The following is a 25,112-nucleotide window of genomic DNA, read 5'->3' as shown; positions in this document are numbered from 1 at the left end:
TCCCATCTCTGGACCTATGCACCCGCAGGTCCCCTTGCACAGATACCCACAAGGCTGCTCCCTTCGCCTCCCCAGATGAACAGGTGGCATCATCTGGGCTGGGGCACTGGGGATTGAACTCAGGGGCGCTTAACCACTGAGCTACATTCCCAGCCTTTTTTCATTGTTTATGTGGAGACAGGGTCTGGCTGAGCTGCTTAGAGCCTCACTGAATTGCTGAGGCTAGCCTTGCCCTTGAGATCCTCCTGCTCAGCCTCCCCAGACTCTTGGGATTATAGGTGTGCGCCACTGCGCCCAGCCAGACCGCATCACTTCCCAGCCTCTCCCCAGCACCTGAATCACAGAACCCTGCTAATCTCCTTCCTAGAGTGACTCCCAGATATTTATTTCCTGGCTCGCTCTCCCAGTAAGCTCTGAGTAACTGAGGGCAAAGGCATCATGGACCAAGATATGAGACCCCCGGTGCCCGACGTGGAGCCTGGTGCTCGCAGGTCAACACATATTTGTGGAAGAAAAGAAAAGGAAAAATGGTTGACTGGAAAGCCTCTGGGAAATTCTCAGTATCTTTCCCTCCTTCTACCTCCTGCTTCTGACACTGTCACCCGCCCCATACTCAGCACCTCCAAAACGTAACAGACACTACTACTTGTCTAACACCATTCTCTCCTTCTTCCCTCAAAAATTCTCTTACATAATGGGAACATCAGTGCTCCTAGCTAAAGCAGACATTTCCCAGCTTCCTTTCCAGCTAGGTATGGCCATGTGACTAAGTTCTCACCAATTAGATGTAAGCAAAAGTCTCATACAGAACTTCTGGAAGCTGGGAGGTACCCCTTTTACCCTTCCTTTCTTCCTCCTTCTTACTGCCTGGAATATGAAATTGATGACTGGAGCTCCAGCAGCCATTTTAGATGATGAGGCACCCTGATAAATGAAGCCATGCTCTGGGGATAGAGGAACAGAAAGACAGAAGATACATGGGTGCCTGGTGACCACGTCACATGATCCCCAGATTGCTTGCTTCTGGTCTTGTTCTACCCAGGACAGAAAAGAAATTCTATCACTTTTTAAGTCACTTATTTTAGATTTTTCTATTACATGCAACCAAAATTAATCCTAACCATTACAAAAGGGAAGACCAGAACCAAACAGCCTGCGGATAGGCTAATGCCAAGGGAAGATGCTCATGGCAGGCTGGGGGCCCACCTTCCGGGAGTCCACTGGCACCTTTAGCCCGTCTGGTCTTCAGTGTTGGTGGGGAGTCAAAGGTGGCCACTGTGCCCCCAGTGGCGCTGGTCATAGGGACAGCGGGGTTTGGTCCTTTCGGTTTGAATCCCTGTTTGCCAGGGCTGTACACCGGAGGTGTGGGGTACACTGGAGCCTCCACACACTGATTTGGCACCTAGAAAGACAGCACATCAGGGAAAGAGCTGGGGCAGGAGAAGAGCCCCCAGCCTCTCCACCAGCTCAATGGGGTTCAGGCACCTGTCACTCCAAGACCCCCGGAACCTCAAAAGCCCTGCCTGGGATAAATCCGGGCTCTGCCACTTACTATTGAAGTGGGCCCTGGGTTTTAATCTCTCTGCCTCAGTTTCCTCCTCCGTAAAATGGGGCTCATCACAGCTCCCTCTCATGGGGTTGTTATGAGAATTTAAAAAGGAACAATTAAGAGCTCAGAGCAGAAGCTGGCATACATTAGGCACTGATAAACATGAGCTGTTATTAATGCTATTATAACTCCTTTTTTTTTTTCCCCTTTTCAGGGCTGGGGATTGAACCCAGTGGGGGCACTTTACCACTGAGCCACATCTCCAGTTATTTTTTATTTTTTCATTTTTTATGTTCTATTTTGAGAGAGGGCCTTGCTAAGTTGCTAAGGCTAGCTTGGAACTTGCAATCCTCCTGCCTCAGCATCTTGAGCCACCAGGATTATAGAAGTGGGCCACCACACCCAGCTATTATTGCTCTTGGTGATAGTTTTAGCACAAGAGAACAGGAAGCCCAAAGGGCCTGTGTCCTCACAGCTAACTAACACCGCCAGATGCTGCAGTAACAGCTTCCTGTCAACTGGGAGCCGATGCTGATGCCACAGAAAGCTGCTGAATGAATTCTGAGTCATTCACAAAACTGAGTTAACTAAGCCGGGATCATGACTGGCACACTGTGAAGAACTTGTTTGCATATCATTCATGGGTCTTCCTGGAATATTCTACCCAAAATGTCACTTCCTATCCCTCTCTGCTTTATTTTTCTCCTTACACTTACTGTTATCTGAAATTCTGAGCCAGGAATGGTGGCACATGCCTGGAGTCCCAGCAACTTGGGAGGTTGAGGCAGGAGGACTGCAAGGTTGAGGACAGCTTCAGCCACTTAGCAAGGCCCTAAGCCATTTAGCAAGACGTTGTCTCAAAAATAAAAAAATTTTGAGACAGTGGACTTCCAGAAGGTGGGCTGGGGTTGTGGCTCAGTGGCAGAACACTTGCCTACTATGTGTGAGGCACTGGGTTTGATCCCCAGCACCACATAAAAAAACTAAATAAACAAAATAAAGGTATTGTGGCCATCTACAATTAAAAATATTTTACCAAAAAAAATTAAAAAATAAAAAATAAAAAAGGCTGGGGATGAGGCTCAGTGGTAAAGTGCCCTGGGTTCAATCAATTAAAATCAGACATTTTCCCTGTTTGTCCGGCTTCATTCCACAGGGCAAGGAGTTCTGCTCCCTACTCCAGGCCCAGGCTCAGAGCCACGCTTGGCTCGAGCAGGTGTTTGACAACGGTCTGCTGAACGAGCACCCTCCCTAAAGCGCTCAGTGGGCACCCGACAGGGCCCAGGCTCAGCCCGGAAATGCACCTCCCTCGACAGCGTGGTTTTGAACTTAAGATTACGTTCTGCCCAGCAGTAGCTGCTGCATGAGATCTGGATGCACAGTGGGGCAGAGAGCGCCCTGTCCAGCAGCCACGTGGGAGAGGGCGGACTGTGCAAGTCACAAGCAAAGGAGCCGCTGGCCCCGCTCTACGTGCCCCTCCTGCTCCCCAGGCCCCGTGCAGCAGTAGACTCCACGCCCCACTGGCCCCTGGCATCAGGGCGCAGCGGCCACACCCTGGCTCCCTGGGCCGAGCTCTGACAGCAGGCCTGAAAACCAGTGGCGCTTCTGCAGCTCTTCCTCCAGCGCCGAAGACACCTACCTTCTGTATTAAATCCCTCTGCCAGAAACGCACGGTGTGGTGTGCACCTCCCTAATCAACCCTGACCAGGACTGCACTCGGTCAATATCTGTCCCAGGCACGAATTCACCTATCACTCAAGGCCTTCCTGGGCAATCAGGTGCCCACCACCGGGTCACGACACACTGACTGTACCGTGGCCCCGACTCTTCCCTTCCTGGACCCATGCCTGTGCTGCACCTTTGCAGGGTGACTCTACAGCTCTTCCCACCGAGAAGTGGCATCAGGTCGGTCCCCTGAAATCTAGGCTGGCCTCATAGCCTACTGTGGCTGGGAGAAATGACTCGTGTCCTTACAGGTCTAAGCTTAGAGTGGCCTCAAGCATTTCTGTGTATTCGCCTCCACCACGGCCAGGAGAACCGCAGGGGGATGAGGGCCACAAAGAGCAGAGCTGAGTCTCATCCTTGTCGCAGTCCAGGCCATCCCAGGGCAGCTGACACCCAGCCAAGATCAGCAGAGGTGCCTGGCTGAGGTGTGAGCACTTGGACATAAACACTGAGGTCCTGGGGGGTTCTTACACAGCAATAGATAATTGATTCATCTCGCTTGTAAAAGAATGAGACAGTTATGCTGATAATTTGGGGGGATCTTCTCCCCAAAGGCAAGTATCCTGACCGTTCTGACTGCCCCTGAGCAGGGCTAGTGTTTCTGCTTCAACCTCTACTTCATCCCACCTCCCAGGTCGCATTTTCCATCGGTGGCTGTGATGCTTCTATCGAGGTCCCGCTTTCTCCCACGATGCATCTCCCATGAGGGCCAGGGTGGGTCTGGTTCAGTCCCCCATGGCACCACACCCCTAGCACAGAGCCTGGCACACAGCCGGTGCTCAGGAAAGGCCTTGGCCATGCCCAAGTCCCCGCACCCCTCCCGGCCCTGGCTCACCTCCAGTGGTGGGTAGGGCTGCATCCCCAAGGCCTGGATCTCCACCGTCCCACTCCCAGCCATGGGCGCAGCAGCACTGTACACCTCCACCACGCCACTGCCACCAGGGTTGGGACGCCCGGGGGGGCCCAGGCTCTGGGGTGGGGGCGGCGGGGGTTGTGGGGGTGGAGGTGGCGGCAGAGGTGGTGGGGGTGGAGGAGGTGGTGGAGGCTGAGTGAGGTAGCTGGGCACAGAATGCATGTTCAGGCTGCTCTGAAATCAAAGCAAAGTAAAGCAAAGCATTAGAGCTGCTGGCTGCCACCAGCATTGATGAGGAAGACTGTACCTGCGCCTCCTCAGGGGACGGGAACGACTCACAGGGACCTCAGAGAGGACAGGGAAACAAAGTCCCAGAGGAATTCTGAGGGGGCATCAGCCTGGAGCCACTATTCTTTTTTCTAAGAACATCAGCAAAACCAACCAGCATGTTGCCATCTTCAGGAGGCCTGTTTACAGGGCTGGCTCTGACGGGCACCTAAGAACGCAGCTTTGGGGACACTCCTGGCTGATACGGCTGCTCTGCCCGCCAGCGGCACAGACCACACACTGTGCCAGTACCAGCTCATCTAGACGCTTTGTACCAACAGTGTGGTTTACTGGGAGCATCTCGGTCCCTCCGGGGAGTCTGGAATTGGTGTCACGGTGGCCGGTCGCCTATGGGTATTAGAAAATCCCAAGGAGCCCCGGTGTATCTTCTAATATTTGGGGGTGGGAAGATTTAACTCAGGGACACTTTATGACTAGCTACATCTGCAGAGACTTGAACTTGTGATCTCCTGCCTCATCCTCCCAAATCACTAGGATTATAGCACGCCCAGCTGACAAGGGACACTTTTAAAAAACAAAAGCAGGAGTCAAAATAGCCAAACTGTGGCGGTTCCCTCAAGGTAGTGAGGCTGGCCGCGGGAGGCTGACAGGCCCCCTCAGCAAGGGGAAGGCCGGCCCAAGCCCCCTTTTTTCTACAAAGTACTGAACACAGGCCTGGAGACAAGACCCAGTGAGACTTGCTTGCATGTGTAAGGTCTCCAGTTTGATCCTCAATACTACAAATAAACACAAAGAACAAAGCAAGAAAAAGAAAGACCCTGTGAGAAGCCGGTGGCCTCCTTACCTGCACAGGCGGGGGCCCCTGGGGCATGGGCTGGTCCAGGGAAGTGAAGGCTGACATGGCGGACATGAGCACGTCATCGCTCACCAAGATGTTGCCCTGCACCAAGGTCTGGATCAGTGGGGACGGGGGCACTGTGATGTACGTGGAGATCTGAGCAGCAAGAGAGACAGACAGACAGGAAGGGATGTGTGAACACCTCTGAGGCTCTGCAGGGAAGCTGAGGGAAAGATCCAGGTTCCCGAGTCCCACAGACCCGACCATGTGACCCTGGCCCTCCACCTCTCCGCTCAATCCTCCCCAAAACAGAATAACAGACACCATACTGCAAAGTACAAGCCTCTGATCCAGCAATAACACTTCCGGTTTCTAGACCAGGGAACCGCTCACACACTGCACAGAGAGCCCAGATGAGAGGCTCCTACGAGCCTTGATTCTTTACCACTGAGCCACACCCCTGGCCCTTTTTCTTTTTTGAGACAGGGTCTTGCCAAGTTGCTGAGGCTGGCTTTGAACTTGCTATCCTCCTGCCTCAGCCTCCCCAGTCACTGGGATGACAGTGTATGCCACTGGGCCGGCCACACAGCCTTGTTTCCAACAGTGGAAAACTAAATAATGTCCACCAAAGGGGGAATGACCACAGGGCTGGGGCTGGAGCACTTGCCTAGCATGCGTGAGGCACTGGGTTCGATCCTCAGCACTACATAAAAAGAAATAAATAAAATAAAGGTATAAGAATTTTTTTAATAACATCATATTCCTGGAATAGAATACTATATGGCATAAAAAATAAAATTGCATATAATACAAAGATTATGTGTTCTTATTTTAAAAAAAAATCTAAAACAATAGCATATGATTCCTTAGTTACTTAAATAAAATATTTGAATATACCTTAGATCATGAAGGATATCTGCCAACAGCTACCTGGGGGCAGGGGAGAGGAGCAGCACCAAACGAGTCTTGATTTGTAACCTTCTAACTTTCAAAAGGTACAAGGGGGCTGGGGCTGTAGCTCAGTGGCAGATCGCTTGCCTCACTCATGTGAGGCACTGGGTTTGATCCTCAGCACCACACAAAAATAAATTAATAGACGAAGATATTGTGTCCATCTACAACTAAAAAATACTTAAAAATAGAAAGTAGGAGGCGGGCTGGGGATGTGGCTCAAGCGGTAGCGCGCTCGCCTGGCATGCGTGCGGCCCGGGTTCGATCCTCAGCACCACATACAAACAAAGATGTTGTTTCTGCCAAGAACTGAAAAATAAATATTAAAAAATTTTCTCTCTCTCTTAAAAAAAAGAAAGAAAGAAAGTAGGAGGCAAGGCCTGAATTACCAGCAAAGGTACAAATCAATAAAAAATTAAAATATCATGCTTAGAATAGTTAGGGGAACAGGCAAATCTTACAAGAAAGCGTCAAACTGGCTGGGTGCAGTGGCGCATGCCTGTAATTCCAGCAGCTTGGGAGGCTAAAGCAGGAGGATCGCAAGTTCAAAGGCAGCTTCAGCAACTTAGTCAGGCCCTAAGCAGCTTAGTGAGACCCTGTCTCTAAATAAAATACAAAAAAGGGCTGGGGATATGGCTCAGTGGTTAAGTACTAGGTTCAATTCCTGGTACCAAAAAATAATAATAACAAATTTTTAAAATAAAATAAAATAAAATAATGTTGTTGATGGAGCACTTGCCAAGCATGTGTGAGGCACTGGGTTCGATCCTCAGCACCATATATAAATAAATGAATAAAATAAAAGATATATCAACATGTAAAAATATAGGGGATGTAGCTCAATGGTAAAAACCCCTGAGTTCAATCTCCAATACTAAAAACAAACAACAAAAACAGAAAGAAAGAATTTTTCTTCTCTTCTTTTGTTGAAAAAAAAAAAAAGTAGGGGAGGGGAATACCTTCTTCTAGTAAAACTCATAATCGAGGAGTTAGAGAAATGACTGTGTCCTATGCTAGGAGATCCTGTGGCAATTTGAAAAGTTTCAGTCTGCATGTCCCAGTGGGCTGGGGGTGAATGCTCTTTCTGATGGCAGAACTGTGTCCAATAAGATTCTAAAAGAGTAAGGAGAGAGGAGGAAGCCACAGGGAAATTCAGCTCCTTGACTCTTCCTGAGAATGCCCAGCCTCCTTCATAAGGGATCCTTTAACCTGGGGCCCCCACCAGACGTCCTTGCTCTAGAACCATGTTCCAGCCTGCCCTCCTTCTGACCTCGGCCTTGGGGTCTGCACAGTCTACACTGTCTCCCTCTACGGCTCCCAGAGCTCATCCAGGTGAACTCCTAATACCCTGCTAAAACATTCTCCTGGTAGCTTTCCCATTTTGGACTCCAACTCAAGTCACCCTTGACTCCTCTTTATGTCTCTTTATGTCACACTCCTCACTAAACTGGCCTACACACCCTTTTGTTAACACCTTCAAAATATTTCCCAAGTCTCCTTCTCACCCCGTCCTCGGGCACCACCCTGGTCCAGCCGCGCCGCCCACTGCCTGGAGCTGCCATCACAGCTGCCTCCTGGCTTTGCTCTCCTTCCTGTCAGAATCTACTCTCTTGACAGCAGCTGAGAGATCTGGTTAGAGCGTAAGTCAGATTACACCCCTCTGCTGCTCAAAGCTTTCCGGCACTTCCCATCTCACTCCAGGTGAAGCCCATAAGACCGACCCACCTGCCAGGCCCCTCTTGCGGGCCCTGTCACCCTCCGTCTTCCTCACCCTCCCAGCCGCAGTCCCCTCCTTGTACCTGGAATGACCTGGCACACTTCTGCCTCAGGTTTTTGTACCTGCTGATCCCTCCACCTGGAACACTCTTCCCCTCACCTCCTTGGGTCTCTGCTCACATATCACCTTTCCACAGAGCCCTTCCCCAGGTATCACTCTGCCTTGGCGTCCCCTAGCTCTGCACTCAACACGCTGAAGGAAGTACAGCTTTATGTGTTTGTTTGCATACTACCCGTGTCACTCAGCTCCACAAGGGCAGGGACCTGATCTGTTTTATCCACTGATGTACCTCCTGGGCCCAGCAGTGCCCGACACACAGTAGGTGCTTGGAAAGATCTGCTGGAACAGATGTGGTGGCGCACACCTGTCATCCCAGCTCAACTCAGGCAGCTGAAGCAGGAGGACAGCAAGCTCAGACCTAGCTTAAAAAAAAAAAAAGCTGGGAGGATAAATGAGTGAATAAATACCTGGCGATTGGCAGGAGGCGGGGCCTGTTGGACTGTGGCAGGTGCTGCTGGAGGCGTGTAGATGCTGTTTGTGGCCAGCGAGACGGTGGCCAGGGCAGGGGCGTTCCCCTGGCACTGTTCTCGCTTGTGGGTCATAAAGGCTGGCAGCGAGTTGAACTGCTTCTTGCACTTTCCGCAGAGAAAGACATCCTCATCATCTAAAGGTCATACCCAGATGCAGGAAGGGACCGTAGAGGGATTGAGTAATGGGGAAAAAAAAAGCAAGATTAAGTCAGGGGCATCAAGGTGAACAGGGGAGATTGCAAAACAGAGAGAACCAGCAACTCTGGACAGCATTCCCGATTTGTTGAGTGTGTGGAACATCAACCGGGAGCTTCCTGGGAGCCACACAGGCTCCTGTGGGAAGAGCCAGCCATGTGCAGCTAGAAGCAAACCATTAGACACCAGGAAATAATAGAATGGGGGGCTGGGGATGTGGATCAAGTGGTAGCGCGCTCGTCTGGCATGCGTGCGGCCCGGGTTCGATCCTCAGCACCACATACCAACAAAGGTGTTGTGTCCGCCGAGAACTAAAAAATAAAAAATGTAAAAAAAAAATAATAATAATAATAATAGAATGGGTTCCGTTCAAAGTTGATAATTTCAGATTTTTTTTTTCTTTTTTGGTACCAGGGATTGAGTATAGGAGTGCTTAAGCACCGAGCCACATCCCCAGCCCTTTTTTGTATTTTATTTAGAGACAGGGTTTCACTGAGTTGCTTAGGGCCTCACTCAATTGCTGAGGCTGGCTTTGAACTCACGATTCTCTTGCCTTAGCTTCCCAAACCCCTGAGATTACAGGCTTGTGCCACTGCACCCAGCTAGGAATCTTTATCCTGCCTGAATTTATTCCTCTGTCTCCAAATGGACCAGGTGAGCACACTGCCCGCTGCTGAGCTGCTTCTCTTAGAACAACTCATTCTGCAAGGCTCACCTCCTCCAGGAAGGCTTAGCCAGAGTTCCTTCCTTTGGGTTCACCTGTCATATATTAGCTTTCTCATCAGCACCAAACTATGAGTCCCCTAAGGGAAAGAAACGTGTCTTCTTTATCACCACAGCTGGGATATCTTCTGCACACTTAGGAGGTCCTCAATGGATGTTTGCTGAATAAATGAAAAGTTAATTGAACCAGACATGGTGACACATAATAATCCCAGCAGCTTGGATCACAGGTTTGAAGCCAGCCTCAGTAACTTAGCAAGGCTATAAGGAACTCTGTGGGACCCTGTCTCCAAATAAAAAAATAAAACAGGCTGGGATGTGGCTTAGTGGTTAAGTGCCCCTGGGTTCAATCTCCACTACAAAAAAAGGAAGGAAGGAAGGAAGGAAGGAAAAAATTAGTGGGAAACATGGCTTCCTAGTTAAAGATGAGTGAGTGACAGACATGCTTCCCAGCCTGCCTTGTAGCAGCATGTCATGTGACTGAATTCTGACCAACAGAATGACAGCAGAATGTACTGTATGTGCAACTTCCCCTTGAAAGGAAAAGGCATGATTTCCACTTCTTTCTTTCTTCCCTTTGTGTTGGCCGGGAGGTGGCGACCACAGTAGGGGCTAGGTGGCGACCACAGTAGGAGCTGGGTGGGGCAGCCACCCTGGACTGCACGTGAGGACAGCAGACCCACAGAAAGAAATCACCAGACTCACCTCAAATGCCCACCAGGGAGATAAATTTAATCTTTTAAAAACCATAAGAAACTTTCCTTTCTCATCTACAACAGTTGAAACCAAGTCCCGAGTACTCTCATAAGGTTCCTATGAAATAGGACAATTATCCCCATTTAACAGACATGGAAACCGACACCTAGGGAGGTTGATTCACTTGGCCAAGGCCACAGAGCCAGGGACTATGGACACAAAATTCAAAACAGGTTTTTATCCTTTTGTCCCGAGAGTGCTTCCTAAGTGCTTAAGAATGTTTGTGGAAGAAATAAATGAACACTCAGTCTCATATAAGGACTTGCAACAGAGTTTTGCCCTATGTCTTAGGGACTTGGTCTTTAAATTGAAGACATTCATGTTCAGCCTATTCTTTCTGGAGAGTTGAGAAACAACTTTCAGAGAAAATAAAAAGCATTGCACAGCATCGGGGCTCCCACAGCCACTAAGTAAGTGAGAGAGCGTCCTCCGAGCTAAGCAGAGAAGGCCTGAATAAACCTGAAGGTACAGGCTGGAGGGTGGGAGACAGGGTTCTGATTCCCAGGGACATCCTAAGGACCCAGTGACAGTTTACTCCTATACCCTCTCAGGAGCCACTGACTCTCCACTGGTGGGCACAGCAGATACTCACCCAATGGCTGGATGGCAGGGGGCGCACTGACACTCTGGCCTGTTGGATCAGGGACTGCTCCTTGGCCATCCAACAGTGACTGGACGGCCAGAACAGTCTGATTGTCCATTCCTGAAAAAGACAACATGGGCTCTGAGGAAAGTGGCCCAGATCTTGCTGTCTTCATCCTCCCGAGCCAGACCCTCTGCAACACCAGGGTAGAGACAGCTGGCAGAGCCCAGCAGATGTTCTCTCCTACTGCCCTGTAACAGATCCCAAGATTTGCTGGGCAGAGTTGCACACATCTGTAATGCCAGCAGCTCGGGAGGCTGAGGCAACAGGATTGAGAGTTCAAAGCCAGCCTTAGCAAAAGTACCTGCCATCCTCACATTGCAAACTGACTTCCGCTGGATTCTCCCATGAAACAATGTTCCAGCCTCTTTCGGTCACTGCTAGTTTGGGTTCCTCTCTTACTGATGGCTACCTCTAATCCTAAACCGTGGAGCCCTTCTGGAAATCTTTCTCACCCATGCCCCATGTCTCACAAGTCTGTCTGAATCCAGGCACCCTTGCCTTCTTTGTTCCCATCTATCTTCCTTTCACTATCAAGCATCTGCTGAAGGCTGTCCTGCTCTTAATCGACCTAACTTCCAATCCTCCTGCTCCAGGGGGACTTAAGCTCCCACCTACCACCAAAGACCACCTGGCAGCATCCAGACACACCATGGAACACTTCCTTCTTGGCTCCAGGTACCACCCTTCCAAGGTCTCCTCCTCCTTTCTGGGGACTTGCTGTAGTTTGGATATGGAATATCCCCCAAAGCCTCCTATGTTGAAGGCGTGGTCCCCAGTGTAGCAATAGTCAGAGGTGGGGCTTTAGGAAGTGATTGGATCATGAAGGTCTCATCTCATTAACAGACTAACCTCTGATGGGTTCATGCTTGAATGGACTACTGGAAAGGGGTGGAAATTAGAAGGTGGGGCCTGGTGGGAGGAAGTGCGTCCTTGGGGACATGCTCTGCAAAGAATAGATTCTTGTCCTTGGCCCTCCCTGCCAAGATGTGGTGAGGCAATGTTCTGCCTTATCACAGGCCCACAGCAATGGGGCCAGCTGACTAGGGACTGAAACCTCTGGAATCATGAGCCAAATTAATCTTTCACCCTTTAAGCTGTTTATCTCATCATAGTTATAAAAAGCCGTCTAGCACACACCTCCTTTCCTCTCCTGACTGCTCCCTAAACATTGCTATTTCCAGAGGTTCCTTCTGCCTCTGGACTCTTTCCTATCCTGTCCCTGAGCAGGATGCAAAACTGTGTTTTAGAAGCTGGGTACGAATCTATACATGAATGTCCACAGAACTTTTACTCATGATTTTAAAAATCTGGAAACATTTCAGAAGACTCTCCAGTGGACAGATAGTTAAACTGGATCATCCATACCACGAAATATTCAGCAACAGGAAAAAACTAGCTACGCACAAGGGCGCACACACACACCTATTATCCCAGTGGCCCGGGAGGCTGAGGCAGGAGGATTGCAAGTTCAAAGCCAGCCTCAGCAAAAGTGAGGTGAGGCAACTCAGTGAGATCCTGTCTCTAAATAAAATACAAAATAGGGCTGAGGGTGTGGCTCAGTGGTCAAGTGCCCTGAGTTCAACCCTTAGTTACCCCTCCCCAAAAAAGAAAAGGAACAAGCTATTGATAGCCACAACAACTTGATTCAACCTTCAACTGAGATGTGTGGGAAAAAAAGCAAGTCTCAAAGGTTATGTATTCTACAGTTCCATTTATAGGATGTTCTTTGGTGAGTGTATGGGTGCTGGGGACTGAACCCAGGGCCTTGCACATACCAGGCAAGTGCTCTGCCAGCGAGCTACACCCCAGCCCTATAATATTCTTTAAATGACAAAACTTTAGAAACAGAACAGATTAACAGTTGCCAGGGGTCAAGGATGATGTGAATGGAGGAAAGATTTGTGGTGTGGCTAGAAAAGGACAACACCTGGTAGTGACAGAACTGTTTTGTGTTGACTGACAGTGATATTCTCTAGTTTACAAGATGTTACCATTGGGAGAGACTGGGTATAGGATATAGGGGATCATTCTATTATTTTTAATTGGTGCATTATAATTATAAATAATAGTGGGATTCAACTGGGTGTGGGGACACATACCAATAATCTCAGAGACTGTGGAGGCTCTCATAGAAAGTTTCAGTCCAGCCTAAACAACTTAGCAAGACCCTATCTCAAAATAAAAAAATACAGAAGGTCTGAGGATACAGCTCAGTGGTACAATGTCCCTGGGTTCAATCCCCAGTACCACACACAGACAGAACAGAGCACCACTCCCAAAATGCCTCTTGGGTACCCCTTCATTCTTTCCTTACCTACTGCTCCCTCCTCCACTTTCTAGACTTTTGGCAAACCTAGCTACCAAATTTGTCTCAGATCCACTCTTTCTTTTTTTTTTTTTTTTAATATTTATTTTTTAGTTTTTTTCAGCGGACACAACATCTTTTTTGTTTTGTATGTGGTGCTGAGGATCGAACCCAGGCCACACGCATGCCAGGCGAGTGCGCTAACGCTTGAGCCACATCCCCAGCCCTCAGATCCACTCTTTCAATCCCCTCAGCTGTCCCCTGGCCAGGGCCACCATCAGTTCTCAGCTGACAACCTGGGCAGAGTCCTCACTCACCTCCCAAGAGCCACTCTGGCCCCCTCCAGTCTGTTCCCGCAGAGGCCATGGTGAACTTTATAAAACATACATTAGCTTGTGCGGCTCCCCTGCTGAAAATCTTTTCTTAGCTCCACACTGATCCCAAGATAAAGTTCAGAAGCTTCATCAAACCAATGGAAGCCTCTTCTCTAGCTGCTCCCCTGCATGAGAAACCAGGGGAGAACTTTGCAAATGCAGTTCCCACTGCCTGGGTCATTCAGATGACCCTCTCCCCTGGATCTTCAGGCCTGCTGCCCTTCCCTCGCCCAGCAGGCATGGTGATGTCCTAGGGGCTGATTTCTCTTTTACTTATTCATTTATATTTTGGTGTTGGGAACTGAACCCAGAGCTTGTGCATGACCCTCCTCTACCACAAGCTCTAGTCCCACCTGATTTCTCTTTTAATTTCTTCTTTATTCAATACACAAATTAATTCTTATAATTATCATTCTAATAGTGCAGATGAAAGAGAAAGGCCTCACTCCATTTTCTTATCCTCCCACACAGAACCCTCACTGACCCTCACCTTTCACATCCATCACCCCTATTTTCTTCATTTTGCACAAATGGCCAGCTGAGATCTTCTTTCACCATCTACCTTTTCTAGAATTCTATCATTTCTACAATTGCTTGTTCTATGTCTCTCTCCACCACAACCGCTAGACTGGGGGGTGCGGATGAGGAGTGTGTCTGGCTCAATGACTATTCTTGAAATTGAATCCCCCTCCATGGTGAGAACTCTTAACCCTCCAAGAAGTAAAGCAAGTGGCCCAGTTTTCCAAGGGAGGTGCAGGACTCAAAGTCTCCTCCCGCCACCCACCCCACTTCACCCCACCCCAGCCCCGCCAGCCCAGTCCTCTTTCGTTTGCATTCTAACCGATTACTCATCTTTCTAGGGTCTGTATTTCCCCCAGGGTCTACTGTGTGCCCTGGTCCGGGGTAGCTAAGGCTACCCTTGCCCCCTGATGCCAGCAGGTGCACACGGAGGCACTCCAAGTTTGCTGTATCTGAAGCCTCCAATTCTCTGGTCCTAAGAACCATTCTCCATCCCGGGATCCTGCAGATCACGAGGCAGTCAGTGGGCACCCGGTATTCACAGCTTGGATCTGAGAGCACCGCGTCCCGCCAGGCACACGCCGGCGGGCATCGTGTGTTGGTCTGAGTGTGCGATACTCGGTGCCCCAGCAGGGCACACGCGGTAGAAGCCCAGGTGTGCGGGCTTGGGTCTGTGAACTGCTAGTCTGGAGCTTGCACACCGATGGCGCCTCTCCCTTGCCAGTCTGCATATAAGGGACTACGTGCCAGCACGAGGCACAGTTCGCACAGGGAAGCTCTTGGTGGGCAGGGCGCTGGCCCAGCTGCCCAAGCCCTGGCGCGGGTCAGCGGCTCCTGCACCGCGTCCCTCCGCGCCTGGGTCCTGCGGAGCAGCGGCGCGGCCCGGCTGTTCCCGCCGGGACACCCCTCCCTCGCCGGCCCGAGGCCCTGAGGCTGGAGCTGTTCCGGGCCCGCGGCCCCCTCCCCGCTGGACCAGCTCTCGACGGCTGTTCCGGGACCGGTGCCCCCGCCAGGCCTCGGCTCCCGCGGCTGTTCCGGTCCCGCTGCGCCCTCCCCGCCGGACCGTGGCTCCCGCGGCTCTTCTTGCCTGCGCCCCTCCCGCCCCGCGGCTGTTCCGGGCCCCGCGCCCTCCGCCCCGAGGCCGCCGCGCGCCCTGGGCCCGGCGCTGCGAGGGCGCGGCGGGAGGGGGCGCAGCGCGGAACAGCCGTCTCCGCGGGCCCCGTAGCTGCTCACCCTCCAGGGCCTCGAAGATCGCCTGCGCCATCTTGGAGCCGCCGCCGCCGCCGCGGGAGCCCAAGCGGGGCTACGCGAGCATTGTGGGAGCGGCGGCGGCGGCGGGGTTGGGGCCGCCAGGGGGCGCCCGAGAGCCGCCGCCGAGCCCCCCGGCCCCCGCACGCGGCCACGGCTGGCGGGACCCCAGCGTCCCTGGGCTCCCGCACCTCGCCCCGGTGGCCCAGTGTCCGGCGCCTCCGGGCCCCATCTCCACCTCCCTGAAGGACCTCAGTGGGTTGCGCCCACGGGACCCTCCCGCCCTGTTATCTGAACCACTCACCAGACCAGACCCCCCACCGACACCCCGACCCCGCTCCCATCCCAACTTTGCAACACCAGCTCACGCGGACCACTCGGCTCTGTCACAAGGACTCCCGCAAACCCCAGCTGAGCGACCCAGGTTCCACCCCGTGTCACAGACTTCCCTCCCGCTGAAGCCCCCATCTTTCCCCACCACCGGTCTCTCCTCGTGTAACTTCCCATCCCTGCCTGGGCTTAATCAGGGCAGCAGAATAGAACAGACACCATGATTGATGTAGGTGACTCTATGGCCAGTGTGATTCTGCAATCTGTACAGTCAGAAAAATGAGAAATTATACCCCAATGACACAAATGTATGAATTGCCAAGATCATTGTAATGTCATGTGTAGATAATAAATAAATAAATAATAAATAAACTATCACCTCAGATTCCTCCATGGCTGAAGACCCTCCCCATTTCCACCTTTCAGGAGCCTCCTATTTTCCTTTCCTATGGATCCATTCCTGCTTCCCCAGGGACTCTCATTTTCTTTTTTCTTTTTTGAAATAGCTGGATTGCTGAGGGTCTCCCTAAATTTCCTAGGCTGGCCTCAAACTTGAGATCCTCCTGCCTCAGCCTCCTGAGTAGCTGGGATTACAGACACGCGCTGAGCCCTGCTAAAGACCCTATTTTTGACACATAAACCCCCAGTGCTCAGCCAGTCACTCCCAGCCCAGCCTCACAGAGGTCCATTCAGGTCTCACAGGGACCCTCCCACCTACCTCTCTCTGTATCTCCCCCCAGATTCATTCATTCATATTCTCTCTCTCTCTCTCTCTCTCTCTCTCTCTCTCTCACCACACACACACACACACACACACACACACACACACACACACACACACCCTCACTCTCTATACAACCAAATTCTCTTAGCTCTAAAAATTCACTGATCCTTTCCCATGAAGGAGTGGGAGAAAACAGACATTCAATCTTTTTTTTTTTTTTTTTAATATTTTTTAGTTGTCAATGAACCTTTATTTATTTATATGTGGTGCTGAGGATCATGGAATCATAGTCTAGCAGGCAAGATAGGCTAAAAACAGTGCCCAGTGCCTCAAACATGCTAGGCAAGCGCTCTACCACTGACATTCAATCTTAAAAATTATTATTTTTTTAGCCGGGCACAGTGGCGCACGCCTGTAATCCCAGTGGCTCAGGAGGCTAAGGCAGCAGGATCTCGAGTTCAAACCCAGCCTCAGCAACAGTGAGGTGCTGAGCAACTAATTCAGTGAGACCCTGTCTCTAAATAAAATTTAACAAAGGGCTGGGGATGTGGCTCAGTGGTTGAGTGCCCTTGAGTTCAATCCCTGGTACCAAAAATAAAATGAATTTTAAAAAAATTTTAATGGTTCTGGGGATTGAACCCAGGGCCCTGGTGCTTGCTAGGGAAGTGCTCTACCCCGTGCTGTGCTGAGGTGCATCCCCAGCCCATCTACTTTCATTCTGCAGACCCCCAAACCACTACATACAGATCCCTTAAGGAGGGTGCGTAGCTCAGTGGTAGAACACTGCACAGTATGTGTGAAGCCCTGGGTTCAATCCCCAGCACCCAAATAAACGAATAAATAAATTTATCCTAAAAATTAAGCAATATTCATTCAAAGCTTCTCCCCTTGTGGAATGCTGCCAATTCATTGTTCTGATGACTTGCTGCATAGACCCTCTGTTTATCCACCACCCAAGACCCATTTCTACCAATGAACTCCCCATCCTGCTCTGAATCACCCCTGTTCCCCCACTACTACCACCACCCCCTCCATTCCCCCTTGCACATGAGCCCTGGGCAAATATCCCCCACAGAAAACCCCCTCTTCTAGACTCTATACCTCGCTCCTTTCCTGGAAAACTTGGAGACCCAGGGCCTACCTATTGCCTCTCTGGTAGGAGTAAGAGCAGGGTTCCCTCTTCATATAACTTTATTATTATTATTATTCAAGTAATAATATATTCACATTCATTTTTTAAAATTGGGGACGTCTACTATGTGCTGACTGTTCTAAATGCTGGGGACACATCCCTGACAAAAAGACAAAAATCCTTGCCTTTATGGAATCATAGTCTAGCAGGCGAGATAGGCTGTAAACAAGAGAGAGAGAGGTTCTGTAACTTTAATTTTTTCTGAGAGAAAGCGAGGCTGGGGCTGGGGATGTGGCTCAAGCGGTAGCGCGCTCGCCTGGCATGCGTGCGGCCCAGGTTCGATCCTCAGCACCACATACCAACAAAGATGTTGTGTCCACCGAGAACTAAAAAATAAATATTAAAAGTTCTCTCTCTCTCTCTCTCTCTCTCTCCTCTCTCACTCTCTCTAAAAAAAAAAAAAAAAAAAGAAAGCGAGGCTGTTTTAATGAGGGTGATCAGGAAAGGCCTCTCCGAGGAGATGGACCTGAGAAATGAGCTGGAGTCAGCTATACGAAGAGCAGAGCGGACACTGGGGTGGGGCTCAGTTTAGAGCACTCACCTGGCAGGTGTGAGGACTGGATTCCATCCTCAGCACCACATAAAAATAATCACACAAGATAAAGGTATTGTGCCCATCTACAACTAAAAAAAAAAAAAAAAATTTAAAAGAAAAGAAAGGCAGAGGGGGCAGGTGCAGTGCCTTAGGCCTGCTGTAATCCCAGCTACATGGAGACTGAGCACAGAGGATCAAAAGTTTGAGGTCAGCCTGGGCAACTTAGCAAGCCATTGACTCAAAATAAAAAATAAAATATGGGGCTGGGGTGGTGGCTCAGTGGTAGAGTGCTCACCTAGCATGCATGAGGCACTGGGTTCGATCCTCAGCACCACATAAATGTAAAATAAAGATATTGTGTCCACCTAAAACTAAAAAATAAATGTTAAAAATAAATAAATAAAAAGTAAAAAATGCTGGGGATTGGGCTGTGGCTGTGGCTCAGTGGTAGAGCACTTGCCTAGCATGCGTGAGACACTGGGTTCGATCCTCGGCACCACATAAAAATAAACAGATAAAATAAAGGCTTTCTGTTCACCTACAACTACAAAAATTTTTTTTAAATACTGGGGATGGAGGCTGGGGTTGTAGCTCAGTGATAGAGCACTTGCATAGCCTGTATGAGGCACTGGGTTCGATCCCCAGCACCATCTAGAAATAAATAAATAAAATAAAGTCATTGTGTTCTTCCTCAACCAAAAATTACAAAAGAATAATAAGAAGAAGATTCCACTAACACAAAGCAACACAAAGCATGGTGGTTTTCCAACATGCACATAGTATATTTTGATCACAGCATATTTAAATTTTATTTTTATTTATTTATTTTACAGTAGAATGCATTTTGACATATTGTACACAAATGGAGCACAACTTCTCATTCCTCTAGCTATACATGGTGCAGAGTCACACTAGTAATCATACATGTATATAGGGTAAAATGTCTGTCTCATTCTACTGTCCTTCCCATCCCCACAGCCCCACCCCTCCCCTCACTCCCTTCTACACAAACCAAAGTTCCTTCCTTCTTTCTTCTCTCCCCCTCCCCCGGCCTTTGAGGATCAGCATCCGTTTATCAGAGAAACCATTTGGCTTTTGTTTTTTGGGGGTTTGGCTTATTTCACTTAGCATGATATTCTCTAGTTCCATCCATTTACTTACAAATGCCATAATTTTATTCTCCTTTAAGGCTGAGTACTATTCCATTGTATATATATATACCATATTTTCTTTATCCATTTATCTGTTGAAGGGCATCTAGGTTGATTCCATAGTTTAGCTATTGTGAATTGAACTGTTATAAACACCGATGTGGCTGTGTCTCTATAGTGTGCTGATTTTAAGTCCTTTGGGTATAGACTGAGGCGTGGGATAGCTGGGTCCAATGGTGTTTCCATTCCCAGTTTTCTGAGGAATCTCCATACTGCTTTCCAGAGTGGTTGCACCAATTTGCAGTCCCACTAGCCATGTCTGAGTGTGCCTTTCCCCCCACATCCTCGCCAACCCTTATTATTGCTGATATTGTTCTGACTGGAGTTGGTTACGGTATACTTTTATCAGCTCTGCAGGGCATTTGCACATGCTGTTCTCTCTTCTTGAAAGGCTGTTTTCCTACCTTCATCAGAACAATGGGAATGTGCCTTCTTGCCTCCTCTGACAAGCTCTCCCTGACCTCCAGGATGGCATTAAACCCTCCTTTGCCATCTTAGGTTCTCCAGTGCCTGGTACAAACCCCTATTATGTGATACTCCGCTACTGGCGGTTCTGTTTTTCTCCACTCCTTCCATGGGGAGCCCTATGTTGAAGGAGTGTGGTGGGGGTGGGCACAGTGGGCCACTTCACCTTTTGAATGTAGTCCTCCTTGCTCTCAGGCTTATTTTTAAATGGACATGTTTTTTCTCTTCTCCCCCTCCCCCTCTCTAACAAGATTAGGGTGACTGTGTTATCTTCCCCTAGTTAATTGCCCTTGAACACACCTGCCAAGGAAGGAGCTATCTGCCAGAGGATCTAAGAAGTGAATACCTAACACAGTTAGGGTGCCCCCGGACCCCCTACAGGATGCAACCCTTGAAGGAGTTCTTTAAAATCCCCCAGGTCCTCCTGATGGACAGAATTGCAGCCTCTGGGACAGGAATCCCCTGTGTTTCTTCTTTACTTGCAAAACAATAACACTTTTTTTCCTTTTTCTCAAGACTGTGCCCTCATGATTCAGTTGGCATGAACTGGCATCACCAGGGACAAGGACTGAGATTGTGGTAACAGTTGGATCTCAAGGCTTGGCACAGAGGCACCGTGGAAATGCCCCGACTTGATGGGACAGCTCATGAAGGGCTGCGAGATGCGGAGCTCTAGAGCCCCACCCCAGCAGGCAGGCAGCCCCCTGCCACAAGCTTTCAACACCAACATTTTATTAGTCCCATGTCCCATTTCCTCAGGGCCACCTAGTTGACACTGAACAGCTTGACTGGTGGCTAATCGCAGCTTAGAGACTTCTGGGACAAGGAGTCATGTAGTAATTCCAGGCATAGAGCCAAGTAGGGAAAAGGGAAAGTCTGAGAAATTTCTAGTGTCCCACTCCACAGTGAGTGTCCCAGCTACCCCAGAAAAGTTGACTTCTGTATAGGGAGGGGAGAATCATGAGGCGCTGGAACCAAACTCCCAGTGGAAGAGGAGTAGAGGACACACAGGGAGCAGCGCTGGGTCCCGCCATCTTGTTAGACTTGTCGGCATTGAGACGAGGCAGAAAAGCAGGGCAGCTGTTACGGACTGAACTTGTGACATTCCCCCCGCTGCCACCAGAATTCACATACCTCAGAATGTGGCTGTATTTGGAGATAGGGCTTTTACAGAGGTGATTAAAGCTGATTGAGGTCACATAAGTGGGCCCTAATCCAATATGATGTGCTTATATAGAAAATGCCAGGACCCACCGAGGTGGGCAGAGCGGGCAATCATGTGAGGACACAGAAGGTGGCTATTAACAAGCCAAGGAGAGAGGCCTCAGGAAAAAGTAAACTTACTGACCCCCTGAATTTGAACCTCTAGCTTCCAGAATTGTGAGAATATTTATGTTGCTGTGCCACCCAGCCTGTGGTATATTGTGATGGCAACCTTGGAAAACTAATATAGTGGTTAAGATAAAGGCCTCTGGAGCCAAGGCAGGAGGCCTGGACTCCAACCTGGCCCCATCCCTTATTAGCAGTATCATCTTGCTTTTCTGTGCCTCATTCTCCCAGAGGATAAGTGGGCATTGTTATAGAAACCACTTCTTAGGTCGTTGTGACAAGGAAATCATTAACAAAGCATTCAGGGGCTGGGGCTGGGGCTGAGTGGTGCAGCACTCGCCTACCATGCAGGAAGCCCTGGGTTGGCCTCAGCACTGCCAAGAGACAAAAAAAGGTGGGGGAAGGGGGAAGCCAGGCACAGTGGCGAATGTCTATAATCCCAGACTCTCTCGGGAAGCCGAGGCAGGAGGATTGTGAGTTCAAAGCCAGCCTCAGCAAAGATGAGGTGCTTAGCAACTTCAGAGAGACCCTGTTTCTAAATAAGAGACAAAATGGGGCTGGGGATGTGGCCCAGTGGTTGAGTGCCCCTGAGTTCTATCCCTAGTACATCCCCCAAAAAAAGAAAACAATTTCTGGTATTCAATAAGTATTCCAGGATGCTCATTAAATAAATTTTATTTATCTGATCAAAGGTCCCTATTATTGAGAGACTCAGAGTTGTGCAAATTAAAAAGTGTCACCAGGTAATAAGTGTTTCTATTGTAGCAACTCTTTACCCTTACCACCCTGGGAGGCTGGTGAGGGCAGAATTTATTCATCTATGTAAGAAAAGGATTAGCAAAAGATGCCACCTGGAAGAACTTACTAAACCAAAGAGTTTCCAATTATCCTCTGCTGATGCCAGACTATGTCATGGCTTAGTGACAAATTCTCCCTGCAAATAGCAGGTGACATTTCTAAAAGTTTCTATGCAGTTCTTTTTCAAATTAACTATATTTTTTAAAGTTTTTTTGTTATTTGTTGCTATTTTCTAACTTTGAATTTTGTGTGCACTATTTTCTTAAAACCTGTCTGTATATTATAATACCTGAAATCTATGTTAATCTGTTGGTTCTTCACATTGTCTTGGGAGTCTGGTATCTTTGTGATGGGCATCATACTTAAGAATTATTTATGGTGGTTCCCTGAAACCAAAGATGGATATGCCCTTTTCCAGAGAGGGTTTGTATTTGCTTTTGTCAAGGGTGTGGGTCACTCCTCATTATTTATCACCTCAAGCCAGGTTCCCCATTTGTAGCTTGACATTGCTTGATTCACCAGTCTCTACTTCCTGGGGTACGCTAGAACTCGTCAATGGTTACAACTTCCCAAGGAAGGGCTTTCAAACAATTAATTTGTCCTTTCTCTTCAACTGTTCTGCTCAACCCCAGACAGTGTTTTCTGCACTTCCCTGGGCTCAGCCAATCCGGTTGCACAAGTTCTTCATGTCGTCAGTGGGTTCTTATCGCATTAGACCAAACAATGAAACTCTTGGGGGGGCGGTATCTCAGCTTAATGTGAGGAGATTCTGCTGTAAGACTCCTCACTTTGGACAGGCCATGGGCTGACACTTCTCTCCCTCTTTTCCTGTGTGGTTGACAAACTGAAACTCACAGGTTCAATATTTGCAAATGCCCTCATATCATAAGTGGCTTGAGTACACCAATATTTGAATTCTAGTGTTAATATTATCTTATTACCAGCTTGCACTCAATAATTGGCCCAGACATTCCTCACACTGTTTAGCATGTCAGTGTTTATAAGAGGATATATATCACACATACATATATGTGTATACAAATACATGCCTTTTTGGTACATAAACTCTTTATTAATAGAAAATGCCTATAGACTCATTTCTTCTTGGACATACTATGGTACAGACATGGTGACCATGTCTTGGTGTTCTGGCCTCAAATGTGAAGGGCCCAGAAGTGGCACAGGCCTCTATGGGTCTTAATCTTCTTCAGTTGCTCCCCATCTTCACAGAGATTGTTGTGCAGATCATTGGCCAGAACTTTGGGTGTCTGGTATCTCTGATTTTTTGCTGGTCATCATGTGCTGGCTATATTTTCCACTCTTTACATCTTTCTATTTGTTCAAGAACCAATCTGGAAGCCAGCAGCTTGTGAGGCTGAGGCAGGAGGATCTCAAGTTCAGAGGCTCTAAGTAACTCAGTGAGACTCTGTCTCTAAATAAAATACAAAATAGGACTGGGGATGTAGCTCAGTGGCCAAGTGCCCCTGAGTTAAATAACTGGTTATCACCCCACCCCCCAAAAAAGTTTTATATACTATCTAAGAAAGTAATTTTTTGGAGGAATGATTAACTAAATAAACTATTTCACCATTACTAAAGGGGAAAAAGAACAGAAAATCCAGTTTTAAAAATAAAATAGATCCAGCAATTCTCTTCTTCACTGGGCTTTGATGTTGTCCTCTGACATTGCTTGATCCACCAGTCTCTACTGGCAATAATATCATGAGGTGGGCTGTGGATGTGGCTCAAGCGGTAGCGCACTCGCCTGGCATGCGTGGGGCCCGGGTTGGATCCTCAGCACCACAAACAGACAAAGATGTTGTGTCTGCCGAATACTAAATAATAAATATTAAAAATTCTCTCTCTTTAAAAAAATAATACCATGAGGGCTGGGGATGTGGCTCAAGTGGTAGCGCCCTTGCCTGGCATGCCTGTGGCCCGGGTTCGATCCTCAGCACCACATACCAACAAAGATGTTGTGTCCGCCGAGAACTAAAAAATAAATATTAAAAATTCTCTCTCTCTCCTCTCTCACTCTCTCTTTAAAAAAAAAGAATAATAATATCATGAGATATGGTCCAAGGGGACACTGGTACAAGTCACAGCCATCAATCAGTGGCAGTTGCTCACTTCTGTAATCCCAGTGACTATGTGGAGGCTGTGGCAGGAGGACTGAAAGTACAAACCAGCCTGGGCAACTTAGCGAGACCCTGTTTCAAGATAAAAAATAAACACAAATGGCAATGTAGCCTAGTGGTAAAGCTACATTGCCCTGGGTTTGATCCTTGGTCAAAAAAAGAAAAGTCACAGCCATCAGTCAGTGTGTAGCTGTTAGCCAGTGTCAACCCCACACAGTAATGTCATATGTAAATGTCACCCATAAACGCTCTGAGACATGAAAGCCCCAAGCTGTATTGCCAAATCGTATTGCTTCAAAAACCATGTACACATTAGGGTTACATCAAAAACAAAACAAAAACGAAAAAGAAGACTAACAGTGAGCAGTGCTATTTTCCATGGGATATCTAGGAAGGCCTCTCTGATAAACAAGGTGTGTGAGCTGAAACCTGAAGGTTGAGAGGAAGTCAGCCATGGGAAGAGCTCTGGGGGACGCATACCCGGTGGGGAAATGGTTACGTGCAAAGGGTTTGAGGCAGAAGGGTTCTTGGCAAGCTCAAGGAACAGAAAGGAAGCCTGTTGGGTGGAGAGGAGCGAGTGAGGTGGCAAGTGAGGAAGGTAGCACTAGTGAGGGAGGCGGGGGCCAGGGCATAAAGTTCTTTTCCTGTGGACCCTGGGGAGGAGTTTGGCTTTTAAGAGCTGGTGGAAGTCACTTAGGGTGTCACTTGATTTATGCTCTGAAAAGATGGTCGTGATGTGGGCTACCAAGTCAGAAGCGTCAAGCCAGTTCCTCCTAATGTCACCACCTAAATCGTCTATTCCAACTACAACAAGCCTACCTCTTCCTGGAAGCCTCCATGCTGGCCCACGCCTGCCATACCTCCTTCCAAGCCCCTGGGTGAACCGAACACGCCTCTAAGGAAAAGTGGCTTCTAATTGGACAACTGCAGGTTTGCCAACCTTCCGGAGGCAGAGTCATTGTGATTGGCTAACGCTCTCCTCTCCCTTCCAATCAGACGGTTATTTTTAAGAGTAAAAACATCCCATTATTGTTGTGGACGAATAAGCTTTGTGATTGGCTCACTCTACATGAGTGACTGCAGATGTAGCCTATGGGTACACAGACGTGGCGG

General features: G+C 48.8%; 1 protein-coding gene and 1 long non-coding RNA gene across 12 annotated transcripts in view; both read right to left on the bottom strand.

Moving 5' to 3' along the window:
* Znf341 (zinc finger protein 341) overlaps window positions 1-15,371 on the bottom strand; it is a 39,448-nt gene extending 24,077 nt beyond the window's left edge. For 2 of the 11 annotated variants that reach the window (XM_078051643.1, XM_078051646.1), the window contains exons 1-6: window positions 15,263-15,371; window positions 10,778-10,888; window positions 8,449-8,645; window positions 5,260-5,409; window positions 4,110-4,361; window positions 1,207-1,402 (exon numbers count right to left, since the gene is read on the bottom strand). In XM_078051643.1, the coding sequence (XP_077907769.1) occupies window positions 1,207-1,402; window positions 4,110-4,361; window positions 5,260-5,409; window positions 8,449-8,645; window positions 10,778-10,888; window positions 15,263-15,293 (937 nt within the window). In that variant the 5' untranslated portion in view covers window positions 15,294-15,371. Of the gene's footprint in view, window positions 1-1,206; window positions 1,403-4,109; window positions 4,362-5,259; window positions 5,410-8,448; window positions 8,646-10,777; window positions 10,889-13,453; window positions 14,275-15,262 lie in introns of those variants that run through there. The other 9 variants (XM_078051645.1, XM_078051647.1, XM_078051642.1 and 6 more) reach the window with 8 other exon arrangements.
* Window positions 15,372-22,911: 7,540 nt separating this feature from the next.
* Window positions 22,912-24,892, bottom strand: LOC144378110 (uncharacterized). Its single transcript, XR_013439647.1, has 2 exons — window positions 24,819-24,892; window positions 22,912-23,293 (listed from the first exon to the last, which is right to left on the bottom strand). It is a non-coding gene; the product is annotated as an uncharacterized LOC144378110 (long non-coding RNA).
* Window positions 24,893-25,112: the final 220 nt, after the last annotated feature.

Source organism: Ictidomys tridecemlineatus, chromosome 5, assembly GCF_052094955.1.
Source record: "Ictidomys tridecemlineatus isolate mIctTri1 chromosome 5, mIctTri1.hap1, whole genome shotgun sequence".
Taxonomy (NCBI): Eukaryota; Metazoa; Chordata; class Mammalia; order Rodentia; family Sciuridae; genus Ictidomys; species Ictidomys tridecemlineatus.
Note: the sequence above shows the minus strand (reverse complement) of the source record. Positions and strands in the feature narration are given on the sequence as shown.